The 17,249-nt window shown below is 34.3% G+C and overlaps 1 protein-coding gene across 6 annotated transcripts in view; it reads right to left on the bottom strand.

Moving 5' to 3' along the window:
• Window positions 1-17,249, bottom strand: part of NF1 (neurofibromin 1) — a 253,648-nt gene that overhangs the window by 181,842 nt on the left and 54,557 nt on the right. For all 6 annotated transcript variants that reach the window (XM_004441909.3, XM_087440767.1, XM_087440768.1 and 3 more), the window contains exons 2-5: window positions 12,909-13,052; window positions 10,917-11,000; window positions 7,122-7,312; window positions 1,778-1,884 (exon numbers count right to left, since the gene is read on the bottom strand). In XM_004441909.3, the coding sequence (XP_004441966.2) occupies window positions 1,778-1,884; window positions 7,122-7,312; window positions 10,917-11,000; window positions 12,909-13,052 (526 nt within the window). The remainder of the gene's footprint in view (window positions 1-1,777; window positions 1,885-7,121; window positions 7,313-10,916; window positions 11,001-12,908; window positions 13,053-17,249) is intronic.

Raw genomic sequence — 17,249 nt, 5'->3', positions numbered from 1 at the left:
AGATGCAATATTTCATTAATCTTTGTAAGCCTAGCACTTAGCATGGTTTCTTGCACAGTTTCTCAACGAATGCTCCTGAATTAAATTTAAAACACATTACTTTTACTATTCATATTACAGGGAGTTTCCACTTCTTTCATGATTGTCACCTAGAACCATCTTTTGCTGGCCTATTTAATACTGGCTTTATACTTTACATATTTATCAGCATTTACTAAATTTATGTGCATGAAGGAGCTGCATTCAATGGCGATAACTTACCACAACAAAAAGAAAGTCACTTACCCACACATTTAGTTTCTCTTATTTGGGCATGGAGAACCATCTACACTAATTACTAGGAATTAAACATTTCTAAGAAAACTGATGTTTTAAACAAACACCTATTCATGGGCAACCTGGACTGGATTTATTTACAAAATGTCACTGAATAGTTATGAAAAATCATAAAATCCCACTTATACTACTTATATTTTATACATAGAGGAAATCTCTAAATTTTACCATTCACTTCCTTAATTTCTCAATATTTAATGATACTAAAATCTTGAAACTTCAACTGTTGAGTGGTTATTTATTATAATCTAAAATAACTGGTGTCCATGTCTTGACATAATAGCTAAACTGATCCATTTTTTCCTTTATTATGCAAAGCGATTTAATTGTTGCTTGATTTTATAATGGTAATAACCTAAAATCATAAATTCTGAACAAGGGTAATATAGATGGAACATAGCCTTATAGTATTCATCTTTATAGACACAACCTTTTTACATCTCTGGTGAACTAGTTATTGAGTTTAAAGCAAATGTTAAGAAAACTAAACAAGGTATTTTGAAAATTACACTGTAGAACTCCTTTTATGTCAGACATTTAAAACATTATTGATGATTCCTTAATCAATATACAAAGCAAAATAAAAATAAGTATGAATCATATACTATAAAGTTTCACATTTAAATTTGCCAAGATCCACTATTACATAAAACTGAAAAACAATTTTTGTGAAATGAATTTAGGTATTTACACTCAGTTTATTAATAATGCTCATTGATATTTGATTTATATTAACACTTCCCCACATACCACAAAAATTCTCTCAGTTCCTTCTGATAGTTTATTTCAATCAACATCATCATGTAAAGCACTTCCCAAGGCTTTAAAATCACATATTAGGCATTATAGTATTCCCTTGTGGGACTACTATTGACAAGTTCTACAAGAAAGCAAAACTAGGCACTGAAAGGGTAACAGACTTTGTAATGCTGTCAAGTCAGTCAGTAAGTCAGTAACAGAGCTGAAAATAGAAATGTCAGAAATGAGATTCCTGACTCAACTCTTCCTCTGGTCATAAAATCACAATCTTCTGGTTCCATTCTGCAATGAAACTTTGATATCCTGCTAAACTATCCGCTTTTAACACTACAATAATAGCTAAACAGGTAACTTCTATAACCTATAGCTATCCTTAAGAGATGAAATTCTAGAAAAATTAAATAACAGTACCCTTATATTCTCTTTACTGAAAGCAAAAATTATATTTGAACAAAACTTTCCATTGTCAAGATTTAAGACACTCATTTTCTCTACTGTATTGTTTTCAAAGATTCAAAAATTATTGAACCATAAGTATTACTGTCCGTTTCACAAGGACATTTGCATTATAAAATCCACTCTGATGTTCTAGCTCAACACAATTAGTACAATTAGTACATTCAAAATACTAGTTTTTCACCCGCAGTGATTAATTTCAGATATATCGTACATTTAAACTTACCCCTCAGGAGTCGTTTTAATTTTGCACAATCCACATTGATATACTGTAACAATTCTATATCATGAACATCAACATTGTCTTCTGAACAAACAGTCAATTCCTGTAACCTGAAAAGTAAAAACCAAGAATAATTTATCAATTTAAATCTTAGGATAGTCCAAAATTCTGAATTCAACAGATTCTTCTCACTCCAATGATAAGTTTATAAGAGAAAATACACATATAAAAATAAGAGAACAAACATTTCTTATGAAAATCTAAAGGAACATAACTAATTTGGGGGGTTTGATGAAAGAAACCATAATAATCCAATAAACTTTATTATGTATATGTATACCAAATCATCATGCTGTACACCTTAAATATATACAATTTTTATTAGGAAAAAAAATCACAGCATGCTGATACCTGCTGAAGCAGAGTGAGAGATGCATGGGTATTTGAAATACTCTTCTGCTATGTGTATTTTTTAAATTTTTCTATAATAAAAAGTTTTTAAAATTCAAATTTCAAATTATAAGTAAAATAAAGATAAATTTTATTAACGTCTATTCACATCAATTGGACTGCAGAAAGACGAAGGGTATTTTATCTACATTTACAGGATACATTACTTTGTATAGAAAAAAGTGAATAAGGCTTTCTTCATTGTACTTTTCAGAGTCTGTATATATGTTTATGTGATTCTTTGATTAATGTCCCTACCTCATGGTAGAACTTCAGCTTGTAAAGACAAGAATCTTTCTAAATCCAAAATTTCTCTTATATTAAATATGAAGTTATCATAAATGTAACAAAGGTTTAACAGTTAAAAATACAGATATTTTTAAACTGATAAAGAAATTCACTTCACTCTAAATAAAAGAAGTTCAAGTTTTCTTCCATTTTCACTAACAACCGCAGAGGTCAGCTTTTCATAATTTTATTTATTTACTTTTTTCCCCCAAAGCTGCAATAGATAGTTGTATGTCATAGCTGCACATCCTTCCAGTTGTTGCATGTGGGACACGGCCCCAGCATGGCCGGAGAAGCGGTGCGTCGGTGCGGATCCGAACCCGGGCCGCCAGCAGCAGAGCGCACGCACCTAACCGCTAAGCCATGGGGCCGGCCGGAGGTCAGCTTTTCAAAAGTTGCTATCAAATACTTCTCAAAAGTATTGCTAATCTATTGAATTGTGCTTCCTAATGAAGCATACTCATTATTTCAATTAATAGATATCAAAAATGTAAGCAGCAGAATGGAATTACTAATTTTCATAAATGCAGAGAGAGAGAGATGGTGAAAAAGCACAAATACTATGTGATCTTATTCATAATAACTCAAATTATAACCATTTTAGTGTGGTTTAAAACTGACATTAATCATCACACTAAACCTTCAGTTGCTGAAATGAAATCAATCCTGTTTCTTCCTTCTCAAATTCTTCTTTGACTCACTTTAGCCTACCAGATGTATGGCTAACATTAAAGTTATTCTAAGCACTTACACTAAAGCTCTTCATACCATCAGGGTGAGAAAAGCTTAGCAGTTCACCTGGGAATGAGGAGGTCCTCAATACTGATTTACAGGCTAAAAATTCTACAGCTGCTGCAAAGAGCCTAGAAACATGGAATATGACTCCTCAGGAAACACAACTTAATAAATCAGCAAGACCAACTTTTGAAAAGCGGACTCTTGTGGTTGTTTGTGAAAAATGGGAGAAAAGTTTAATTCCTTTTATAGTCCAGTTATTTCCATAGGGAAGGGGTATTCTGTGAAGTTTAACATCATTTCTGAAGCAGAGAATCAAATAAAGGATAGCTGGAGCAAAAGAAATGAAGTGGAAATCTATCACTAAAACATCTAGAAGGACCAGGTAAAATGAAGAACAACAAAAATAAATTTTAAAAGTATAGAAATAAAGTGAAACAAACACCACCCACCTGCCCAGGTCCAGAAAAGAAGAGGAAACTGAAAACCAGAGATGGTTTCAAAGGCATGATCTGGCCTTGCAACAAAGGAAGGGCGAGGGTGGTTAGGTTTTTTCTCTCCTTAACCTAGGGGTTTGGGGCTAACATCCACATGGGACTGGATACAAAGCCTTGTACCCTAATATAGGGAGTAGAGCTGAGGCCCTGCATAAAACATGACTAGAAAGAGCCACGAACTCCCTAAAAAATGAGAGACACAGAAAGGGAGACAGAGAGAGAGGAGGCAAGGGAGGAAGGGAAGAAGGAAGAAAGGGAAGCAGGGAGGGGAAAAAAATCTAGCACAAGAAGTTTGTCTGCTCTGCCTAAGCTTTGGGTGGGGGAAAAAGTCACCCAGGGCTGTTAACTTACAAGGATTTGAAGTCCACATTTATACTATCCAGACAACCTAGGGCTGAGAAATTAACAAAAATATAGGTCCAGAGCTGGGCACTTGGCAATAGCTAATGCAAAACCATCACTAGGATAGTCCCACAGCCCCAGGCTACAAGAGATTCCCAAAGAAAATACAGACTTCACTCAAGATGAATTTGCAAACAAAGTTTACAAAACAGAGAGGAAACAATTCACTATGAATGAGAGTTGGCACATACAAACACGAGATCATATAACAATCTTAAAAGAGAATATAAAATAAGTATGTTTCAAATGATCAGAGACATAAGAAGAAATTTAAAACTGTTAAAAAGAATAAGAAACGACACACACAAAAAAACCCCCAGCAGATTTGTAAAAGAATCAAATAGAACTTCTGGTGGTATGTCAAATTAGATATTCCACAGGGGCCCCCACAACAAAACAATTAGATCTAGTGCAGTTGTACAGTAATTCTGTGGAGAAAGCAGCTAATCCTCTACAAAAAAGAGTAATATGAGCCACAGAATATGGTATACTTCAGCAGAATAATAAAGTTATCTTAAGATCTGTAGCCCATATTCCCTTAAAGAAAAGCAAAGGACATAAATATAAAAAGCTAATGTTAATCCTAAAAGAAAAACATTTATAGACAGGTAGAATGGTCAAGCACAACAAATTTTCATGATATTCATCTATTATACATGAGATATAAAATCAATCCTCAGAAAGAACTGCCATTCTAGTCACTTGCATATTTTAAAACACCTAACGCCATGACAGCAATGTCATATCTCCATCTAAATTAAACCATCATATGGTCTTTAAGTGAGTGGTCCTCTAACAAAATCAGCTCCTATTTCTGGCACAAATTAAAGAAACAGCAAACGCAGTTGTCTGAAATACGTATTTCATAATCCCATTTCTGAGCAGTCTGTCTCCTGAAAGCTAAAGAAATTGGCTTATTCCAGACACACTTAAATTCTATTCTGGAAACAGTGAACCAGATTCAGGAATTATACAAAAGTTGTCTATTTTTACATGTGCTAATGCTGCAAAATCCCATAAAATAAAACCTTTGGTGACTAGAAAATTTCTAGAGTTTTCAAAGGTGGCACATTTGCTATGTTTCTGTTATCCAAAGCAACTCATGCTTGGATAGACTAAAAATCATTTTATTCTTTTGATCATTTTTTACCTTCAATATAAGATTATTTCAAATAGTAAGGCTGGTCTAGTAGTCATCTAAACAAAAAAAGGGTTGTTTTGTTTTTGTTTTTTTTAATTTTCATGCCTCCTATTCCTTAGGTATTTGTTACCTTGCTGCTTCAACCAGTGTACTATTACTTAGAATATAAAATGTTATCACTCAAAAGATTTCATGAACACACTGTCCTATTGTGTAAACACCACCCAACATTATCAATCATATTATACCATTAAATAAAATTTTAATTTTCTTTGCACCAGGAATTCTGATGAGAGGTTGAAGAATATTGTTGCTTAGCATCATGATTATAGAAATGCCATTTTTGGGCCGGCCCTGTGGCTTAGCGGTTAAGTGCGCGTGCTTCGCTACTGGCGGCCCAGGTTCGGATCCCGGGTGCGCACCGACGCACTGCTTCTCCGGCCATGCTGAGGCCGAGTCCCACATACAGCAACTAGAAGGATGTGCAGCTATGACAGACAACTATCTACTGGGACTTTGGAGGAAAAATAAATAAATAAAATCTTTAAAAAAAAAAAAAAGAAATGCCATTTTTTATTAAAGACTGCAGGATTCTGAAGTTAGCCAATTCTCCCAACCAAAACTCCATGGCACAAATTCTCTAATTCTGATGTATGTTCTCATTCACACATGTTGGAAAACAACAGCAGAATGAACGAATCTGACTAATGGAAGTCCACTGTTCACACAACAGACAAGTCAAAACATACAGGTATCAATAAGCAAAGAGGATTGTTTTGCTCTACTCTGTATTAGTCTTGGATTCACTGAATCGCTAAGTGATTTATGTTATACTTCCTACTTGGTCATACTTAAGAACCCATTTGACTTTAGGCGTGAGAAAGGCAAAATCACGTGCATGAAAGCAAGTTTCAGAGTTACTTGCTACCATCACTTATAACGCTGTTCCCTAGAGCACTATCCTTACCAATTTCCCCATCTGTAGCATATCACAACTGATGATCACATGATGATATTTAATCACCAATAAAAGCTTAAATTATATTTATCATATAATTTTAAAGCACAGAAGTATATATTCTAAAAAGGATTTTATCAAAACATGGCTAAAAGAAGTAAAGGGAAGCAGCCAGGTATAACGAAACTAAGAGTCTGAAGCCAGTCTGACAGAAATTTTGGGTCCTCCATTATTTGGCATATCACTTCAATAATTTCTTTGGGTATTAGTTTGCTTACCTGTAAAATGGGGGAAGTATCACCTACATTTCAGGGATACTGTGAGAATAAAATAGCACAGCACATGCTGTAAATGCTTAACAAATGAGACATTTTACAGTTCATACACTTAAAACACAGTCCACTTTCTGGAGAACTCCACTGTGTAATCACTCACTTTCTTGTGTTTCCATACTGCTGGGGCTTTTTTTGGGAATTTAGGATCTTGTGATGAGCACCAGAGCTGTAAGATTATTAGAATTCTGACTACTCATCAATTATTCTATCTGATTGGCTAATTTCATTTAAAAGAATAATATATTAAGAAGACAAAGCAAAAATTCATACCTAGTGTTAAAAAAAAAAAAAAAAAGCCTAGTCGTGGGTGATATTTTTCCCTGAAATTTAGACTGTCAAGTTTATAACAGTACTCATATTTAATTGTACACGCCAATATCACAATATTACATAATAAAAATTTCAAAGCCATCAATGTATAAAATTTCTACAAAAGCCCAGGTAAAATTCACTTTTGTCAACTTGTTATTTTTATGTAGACAAAAGAAAGACTTCTAAAAATTATATTACTTACAGCTCCCATATAGATTTACACACTAACCTGGTAGAAATGCGACTAAAGACTGCATTGAAGTTGTTGCAGCTGAGAGAAAATAAAACCCCAGAGGCAGAATTCCGAAGTTCAGCTGCATGTTGGTTTCCTTCGCGACAGGCATGAAGAAAATGGCAGATTTCTGGCAGCAACTGTTTGACCAGCATTGTTTCATCTAATCTCATCGTGTCCTTTGGTTGCTAAAATAGAAATAATCAACATAACTCTACAACTTACTTAAATTTACACGTATTTTCTATTACGAAAATTTTCATACATACATAAGGGTTGAAATAGAATAATGAACACCCATAAACTCACCACCCAGATTCAACAATTGATAACATTTCATCACGTTTGCTATATCTATCTATAGCTAGTCTAATAAAGAGGATGGTTCCATCTTTCACCTCTTAATCACAATAAAAGTCCAGCCCCCTCTACCCTCGTCCATTCTCCCTCGCCACCACTACCCCTCCTGCTTGTTCCCCTGTTCAGCAAATCCCTATATAAGCCCTTCCCCTCCTGGGAATCTCCAGTTTGTTGTTAGTTCCAAACAAACTTTACTCATATTCATTAGTGAGTTCATTGTGTCATCTGTCTCAACATCCAAATAAATTCCTGGGTGGGCAATCACACCTGTGCCTTTGGGCAGACTGACCAAAATAGATAGATATTACAAATAATTTTGTTTTGGTTGAACCATTTCCAAGTAAGTCACAAACACTATAATACTTCACTCCTACATACTCCAGCATCTCTTAAAGAATAAGGACATTCTCCAGTATAACTTCAATACAACCATCAAGTCAAGGAAAAATAAACAATTCTCTTATATCAGCTAATACCCAATCCATATTCAAATTTTCCCAACTGCTCCCCAAATGCCTTTCATAATTTTTTATTCAAGCAGGATCCAAAAAAGGTTCACAGATTGCAGCACGATTGTTATGTTCCTTCAGTCTCCTTATTCTAAAACTCTCTCCCCTCCACACTCCATATACATCATTTTTATTTTCCATAAAATTGACTTTTTTAAGAAAATGGACCAGTTGCCTTACAAAATGTTCTATATTGTTAATTTGATTATTTCTTAGTGGCATAACTTAACTTGTTCTTCTAGTTACTGTATTTTCTGTAAGCTGGAATGTAAACCTAGTGGTCTGAGTAGATTCAGGTTAAACACTTTAGGTAATTCAGTACAGTTCATACTACATCACTTCAAGAGTACATAATGCCAGGTGGCCCCACTGTTAGTGAAACCAAGTTTGATAACTTTGGTGTTAACTCTGAGATCTCTACTTTGTAAAGTAAATCCCTACTTTACAATTAACAAAACAACCAATGGACAAGCTATCCTGCAGATATACTGTTCCATCTCAAAATTTCACCTAATCTCTTTAGTATCCATATATGAATGACAATTTTGATAATACCAAGCATGAAGACAAAGAACAAAATTTTGTATAATTGTGTGCTATGCTGTGCAATCCAAGTGCTTTCAGATACAAACACAGTGAAATATGTGGACAGTAAATAACCAGATATCACAAAAACCTGCAAAATTCAAGTTACAATGCCTATTTCTTATTTATAGGCTAACCAAACAATACAGATATTGAAAGTAATTCCAATCAATAAACCAATAAAAATTATAAAGTGTTCAATCTTTTGAATAATGGTCATATATACAGAACAAAAATACTTAAGATGCCTCAAATTCCACAAAATTTTACTCATAATACAATATTGGTAAGTATTTGTACACTTTCATTTAGCTATTTCAACTACTTATATGATAAACATATACTTGTAGGCTCAGTTCTTCTTAAACTGCCTCAACTTACTTTAATCTAAAAATGAAAATCAAGAGACAACCATAAAATCATTGAAGGCAATCCAAGAAAACACAAGTTGTCAATAATATGAATAGTAGTATTTTTTAAACCGTAAATTTAATGAAAAAAACATACATTTTCAATAGTAGAGCAGAGTAAGATTATATATATATAGATATATGTATACTTTTTTTTCCTGAGGAAGATTCACCCTGAGATAACATGTGTTGCCAACCCTCCTCCTTTTTTCCTTGAGGAAGATTAGCCCTGAGATAGGATCCATATCAATCCTCCTCTATTTTGTATATCAGTCGCCGCCACAGCATGGCTGATGAGTGGTGTAGGTCCACGCCTGGGATCCAAATACGTGAACCCAGGCCACCGAAAAGGAGCACACCGAACTTAACCACTACGCCACGGGACCGGCCCCTATATTTTATGCATTATACAAGTTATACCATGCCCATTTATTAGAGTTTCAATTAGGCTCTCTCCAAAGAGTATCAAATTAAACAGGGGCCAACAGTATTGGCCATTCTCTAAAATACATCTACCACTACCTCTCAATTACAAATGTTAGTAGAGAAAAGCTTAGAACTGAACAAGGCAATAAACCACTTTAGCCCCATTCAAACATGGGAGTGGCTGATACACTAGTATTTACAATCAAAGTAATAAGACCACTACAAAGAATTGATTCAGGAGGAGTTTAAAAATTGTCCACTTCACAATTTCATCATCTTCTTTAACAGCCCTTTTGCTCTTTCACTCTGTTTTACAAATGAACAACAGCATATCACAAATTAATAGAAAGCACCAAACTAAAACAGAACTAGCTCACCCTCAATTTAAGTAGAAAACATAAACATTGTCTCACAATTTTGGAATATGGCCAAGAGTCAATAAAAGAGTTTAAAACATTATGCTTAGGTTTTGTGGCCCATAGTCTTAAATACTTCTCTTCCCTAAGGATAGAGAGTTGTGTGAATGTGATTATTTTTTCCAACTCCCTACTCTATCCCTTCCACAAACGCTTCTGACCATTCCCTCTCTTCTCAACCTCACAATCAGTCCTCACATATCAAAGTCCCTTCCACCTACATTTACTATAGAGAACAACTGTAACATATGTGGAAGAGAGAAGCAATTCTGAATAAAAGCAAAAGACTTGCCAAAAAGAAGAGGGAATATAAGAAATAAGTTGACTCCAATATCTATTGAATAGACGGATCTTTAAAATGGAGATATTAAATTTGTATATTTATATAAACTCCTACCATGTTCCAGGAAGAATTAAGGCTGTTGAAGTATAGAAAAACACTCTGCTTTATACAACAGAAATATTCTTGAAAATAACTAAGTCATGGTTGAAATACACTGAGATAACTATTTAGAGGAAATCTGAGAAAGAACTATTTTGTACTCAACTTCTCCTCCACATATCTATTTTATATGTTCGCATTTACACATAACAAGCGTTCTTAAGATCTATCAGTAATAGTTATAGTTTTAATTTTTTTTAAGTTCTCTTTTATATAGATTTGAAAGTAAAATATTAAAATCAGATTCAGACGAGGGGAAACAAGATTACTTTTGGTCTTTCATATCACATTCTTTCACAGCTAAGCAATGCCACAGGCCTAACAATATGTAGAGAAATTAATTAAAGCAAATAGTGACCTTTTTCATAAAATCTTTTCTAAAAAACCTGAGAGGTATGTGGCTCAAACAACACTTTATAAGTAAACTTCACATCTATTTAATTTACAAAAAATGAGAAAATAATTTTCTCTTGAAAACTTGTCTATACCACTCGGTCAGCTCTGTGAACAAGATTCATATTCATATGTCTTAGACAAAAAGTCCATATAACTGTTGTCCTTGTTCACACCTATACTTTGGTACATCAGATCATTCTCAGAATTGAATTCACAAAACCTGCCTACTTCAGTATAGATTTACTTACCCCAGCAAGACATTTTTCCAGTGTATCCAATATTATCAACTGAGAGAGATATAAATTTTTTTCAGCAGCTTCTCCAAATATTCTCTAAAAGAAAAGATATTCAGAACATTGAAAGTTTGCAATTATTCTCCACTACAAATTAGCACACATCTGAAAAGTTAAGGACTAAAGATCAAGAAAACCAATAGTTTTCCATTTTATCTCCCAGATTATACTATATTTAAATTTATTGCTTCTGATTTTATCTTAATGCTTATTGCCTGAGAAATAATTTCTCAGGCAAACAAAAATGCTGGCATCTATTACAGTCTGCCATTAGCCTTACAACAGTAAAAGAAGAAACTTTGGTCTATTCTTTAAAAATATGTAGGATTTAGATACACACATAGATCTTTACCAGAATCTGAAGCATTTAACCACACTTTGACGCCACAACATAAAGTCTGAATTCATACAACAACTAAATACTATAACACCAATTACAGTGAATTTTAAGCATTCACTATCCTAAAGTTGAAAAATACGCTATTTACCAGCAAGAGACTAAGGTTTCCACAATTCAATTTACTCAGTAAACACTAAATGAATGCCAATATCACAATACTGTTTTTGTTTTGAAAAAGAAGGTTCCAAATATTAAAATATTTTCAGTCTAACTAGGAACGTGGCCATTTACTTATATAAGCAAAATCCTATCACTGTGCCTCACACACTGTGCAACAGAAGAGCTCCAAATAATCTTAAATGTATTTCTGTAAATCACTTTACATATTTATAAAAAAAGGTCCTGCTTTTTTCAGAAAAATCTTATTTTTTTTCTATAAAGAGAAAAGGCAAATGATTGCCCGCACCTCCAGTTTATCAGTTTCGTAAGTTTGGGGTATTGTCTAATCAACTTTTTTTTTTTTTTTTTTTTTTTTTATTTATTTTTTCCCCAAAGCCCCAGTAGATAGTTGTAGTCATAGTTGCACATCCTTCTAGTTGCTGTATGTGGGACGTGGCCTCAGCATGGCCGGAGAAGTGGTGCGTCGGTGAGCACCCGGGATCCGAACCCGGGTCGCCAGCAGCGGAGCGCACGCACTTAACCGCTAAGCCACGGGGCCGGCCCTAATCAACTTTTTAAAAAGAAAACACACCAAAGATAATGTGACTATGAAAATGGGACTGATTTTCACAACGTACAACCAGAAGTCAGTTTCACAGCTAAATATAAATAATACAAATTGTGGTTATAAGCGCTAAAGACAAGCAGAGCAGTTTGGAGTTAATCAAGAATTGTCCAGATCAGTTGTTTTGAACTGAGTATGAAGGAGATTTTAGATAGGAATTGACAGAGAGAAAAGAATCACCTGAGAGAGACAGGAGAAATGATACGGTCAAAGGTACAGACAGAATAGTTGGAGTAACTTGAAGTCTAGGAAATGTAAACAGATTTTATAAAACGGCGGGAATAAAAGCAATTATGAGGTCTTGACAGTGGAATTACTTGATGAAATTAGTATTTGAGGAAAACGGTTTCAACAACGGGTTCTAACTAATATAGAATCTGTCACAGGGTACAGGAAGAAGGAAATAACATCTTCATAAATGCAATCTCACATTTTAGGACTACAGGTCATATTTTATTTATCATCTACTTAGGATTGGGACAATCTGATATGTAAATATTCAAATAAGAAGCAAAGGAAAAGATTTTAATAGATTACTATGGTCAATTCATATATGACACAGAATCTGTATGCAATGCTAATTCCAGAAAAATAATGGAAAAGGAGATAGGGTCACAAGTAAGAGAAGTATCTAAGGGAAAGGATCAAAAATTAAAATGAAACTTCAAAGGTTACCTGTGCTCAACCACAAAATAAGATGAATATTTATATCCAGAATCCACAGAAAACGACTTTCCATACTTCAAAATATGCTGCTCTAAATTTTTTAATCAAAAACAAACCAAAGCAAATTCCCCCACAAAACAGTAACTCAAATACTCACCATATTGTTAACATTCTTTAAGATAGTGGTGAGGCCGCTTATAACCAAAGAAAACTTGTATTTGGAAATATTGATAAGACATTCCTTGTTGTGTTCGGTACTGACTTTGGTATGTGTGTTCTGCTGTCCTGTTTTTATTGGAAGCTGAGGAAAAAAAAAAGCCATGTTAGCTTACACTTGAAAATGACTAAAAGAACTCTATTTCTCACTGACAATCATGAGATTTTAGGTAAATTTTATCAACCACAGTTACCTATAATTGTATCGCAAGCTCCAATTTTCAATATATAACAGCATTTATAGCAAATCTAAAATTCTTTGGAAATTTCATTTTTTGCAGCTTTCTTTCTGGAAGTCATAAATCTCTATCTACAAAATTAAATCTCTACCCAGCACTATATAAGAGAGAATGATGACTCACAGAAATAGAGCTATTTCCTTGTAGCTAAAAATTATTTCAGAGAATGTCTGCAATAAAATGCACACAATCCTTTCCCTTATATATTGACCTCAAGCATTAAAAGAACAACAGACCAAGAAAATCTATGCCCCAGACCTCTAGTCAATAATGTCATAACTGCAGAAATGAGAACAAACTATATAACCTGGAATAAACACAGTAAAACTGACTCAGGTAAGATAACCACCCTCAGGTACACAGTTGAGGGGGTAACACAACAACAAACAGATAAATCTCATGGTTTTCTTTCTTTGGCGAACCCTGACTAATATATCCCCACATAAAATAGCAGAGAAACTAGAATAGCAAAACCACAAACTCATCTAGGCAACAGAAAACAGAGGGAAGCAGAATGTCTGATGGATCTGACAAGAGGAAAATCCTAAAATTGTATTACATCCTCAATGAAAAGTACAGCAGGCAAGTTAAGAACATTAGCTGAAACACAGGGGTTTCTTGCACAATGCAACTTACACATAAGTGCAAAAGGTCTACAATAAAGTCTCAAGAGAACAGAGCACACTTTAAACCGTCACTGTCTAATAGAACTTTCTGTGGTGATGATATTATACTATATCAACAACAGGACAATACGGTAGCCACTAGCTACATGTGGCTATTAAGCACTTGTTACATGCCTCATACAGACAAGAAATCAAATGTTTAATTTTATTAAATTTAATTCACTTAAATTTAAGTAGCCATTGGACCCCATTGGACGGAACAGTTCTAAACTAACAAGGTAAAGAAGCACCCACTTCCAGGATGAAGCCCACACTGAGAAAAAAATTACTAAGATTCACTCCAAATTGACAACAACAGGGACAACAGGGGCAAAGGAAAAGGTACAGATAAAGGAGGAAAAGAAGAAGAAAGCCAAGAGAGCTCAGAAAGGATGAGACAATGTATTTGTTTAATTTCATGTAAACAACAGAAGAGTGAGCTCTAGAGCCATGAAGATAGAAAGCTATCCTGGCCCACATTTCCCTCCTATCAATTCAGGAAAACTAATTTCACATAAAAATGAGCAACAGAAAAGACTGTGGTCAAATCATATGTGAAGCTATTATAAGAAAAAAGAATGAGAGACAGAATAACATTGCAACAAAAAATGAAAGCATGCCAAAAAGATGTGTTCACCAACAGATGAAACTGTAAATTATTATTTCAAAATGAGCCAAGGGAAATTAAGAAAATGATTAAAGATATGAAATAAATTAGAATTACAAATAGAAAAAAGTTGATAGAACTCAGGAAAGAATTAGGAAAAAAAATCATTTCAGAAGTGAAGACTTGCCAGAAGATATACAAGAGTGAATAAAACAAAACATAATACTTTAAGAGAAAAAGAAGGTAAATAGGAAGAAAACTGTAATATCAAAAAAATGAAAAACGAGATGAGGATTTAGAATAAAGTGACAGAAGACAGGCAAACAAAATCCAACATATAAAAAAGTCCTCAAAGAAGGAAACCAAATCAATGGAATAGAATGAATATTAGAAATGAGAATTCAAGAAAACTTTGCTGAATTTTGTTTTTTCTTGAGGAAGATTTGCCCTGAGCTAACGTCTGTTGCCAATCTTCCTCTATTTTGTAGGCGGGTCACGGCCACAGCATGGCCAGTGACGAGTGGTGTAGGTCCATGCCCAGAAACCAAACCCAGCCTGCCAAAGCAGAGCACGCAGAACTTAACCACTAAGCCACAGGGTCGGCGGGTGGCCCCTGAATTTTTTAAAAAAAATACTTGCAACTATGTATTTAAAGGGCATACTGCATGCCTGGAAAAACTGACCCAGAACTACCAATACCAGAACAATACCAGAACAGTAAAATTACTGACCTTCTGTGAACAAGAAAAAAAAAGTTCTTTGAACATCCAGGCAAAAAAAGTCACTTGCACAAGACACAAAAATTAGACTGTCATCAGACTTGGACAATACTTTATGCTAATAGACAATGGAATAACATATTTAAGATTCTCAAGAGAAGAAAAAGAAAAACGATGGATTTTAAATGCAGGCAAACTGACCTCCAAGTATAATAGTGACAATCAAACTGTTCCGAACCACAAAACTCAGGAAATATTGTTCCCCTGAGCCTTTCCTGAGGAATCTACTAAAAAAATATGCTTCAGACAACCAAAACAATAGAAGACACATCTATATTAAGAGGGATCATTAAATATATATTTTCCTAAAAGAACTGAGAATAAATGATGGTAATTAGGGAGAAAGCATACTATGTAATTGCTATATGTGCTGATAGTATAGATACAGTACAATTATCAAAAATGGGGGGAGGGTAGTGAAAGCATACAAAAAGTAAGAAATATTTCCTGATTGCCTTATGGTATTAACTAAGAGTAAAAGGATATTATTTCAAACCAAATGCTGGGGGAGAAGGAGATGAGAAGAGGTTATTAGCTAATTTCAATATTGCTCATAGAAATTAATATATAATAACTCTCCCTCCCCCAAAATGGAGGAAATCAGAGTACTATATAAAGGTATCAATATAAAGATAACCAACAGAATAAAAATACAAACTGCTGGCTTGTGCTGTGTCAATAGTGGCCTAAGCCACACCTCCAGATGCTTAGGTGAAAACTTACAGAGCGGTTAGATACATACGGCAAGAGCTTCCCATAGGGCTCTCCTCAAGCTTCTTGTTCACAGTCCTACTTCAGTGGCTGGACATAGGTGGCTTCTCATATTTCCCTAAAAACTCCAATTTGTCTGCCCATTGCAACTGATTTGTGGGATCTGGTTAGTGACTCCTCCTCTGATCCTCCAACTCTCCCTTCCAGATCTTCACCTTGCCAGTCCTCTCAAAATCGTTTACAGTCTAATTTCTATAATAAATCCCTTATCCCATTACACAATCTGCTTCCCTGACTTAACCCTAATACACAAACCTTCTGAAATATCAAAATATATGCTGAGAGAGCAATAACACAGACCACACAATAAAAGATTAAATAAAAGACTTGTATAAATATAAATGTAACATAAAAAATATGACCGAAATGAGTCCAAATTCATCAAACTATGGAATAGTCTCCAGGATACATCTTTCAGTTAAAAAAATAAGGTAGAAAAAACGGTATATAGTATGCTACCCTTCATTTAAAAAGGGGGAGGAGAAAGAAAGGAGAAAAAAAAAATATATATATATATAATATTCTTTTTTTTTTTTTTTTTAAAGATTTTATTTATTCATTTTTTTCCCCCCAAAGCCCCAGTAGATAGTTGTATGTCATAGGTTCACATCCTGCTAGTTGCTGTACGTGGGACTCGGCCTCGGGTTGGATGGAGAAGTGGTGCCTTGGGGCGTGCCTGGGAAAGGCGTGCCTGGGATCCGAACCCGGGCCGCCAGCATCAGAGCGCGCGCACTTAACCGCCGAGCCACGGAGCCAGCCCTTTATATAATATTCTTATATTAAAAAACATAACAGTAGAAAGATGAAATGTAAAAACTTTTAAGAGGTTACTTTTAGGGAACAAAAGAAAAAGTAGAGGTGACAGGGATAGAATCTATATTCCATTTTCTGTAGATTTCATTATAGAATTATGTAATTTATACAAATTTAAAAATAAAATAGAATTCAAAAATAAACAAATGAACTGAAATTTGTATCCGAATTTTTAATGGCATAATCCCAAAGGGAAGAACTATTCCAAGTTATTTTAAATCATATTAGGTTGACTGTACATTCCTAATGGAATATATTCTAGGGACAAAGAAAAGAAGAGAAATCTTGATCCTGTATGTACTGTGGGATCAAGGAAATGAATAATTACATGATATTTTAATTCTATCACTCCTGGTATCATTAAAAACTGAGACTCTCAGCATGGGAAAGGAATAGTAAAGTAAAAAC

Source organism: Ceratotherium simum, chromosome 16 (genome assembly GCF_057802395.1).
Source record: "Ceratotherium simum simum isolate JZ-2026a chromosome 16, ASM5780239v1, whole genome shotgun sequence".
In the NCBI taxonomy this organism is placed as follows: Eukaryota; Metazoa; Chordata; class Mammalia; order Perissodactyla; family Rhinocerotidae; genus Ceratotherium; species Ceratotherium simum.
Note: the sequence above shows the minus strand (reverse complement) of the source record. Positions and strands in the feature narration are given on the sequence as shown.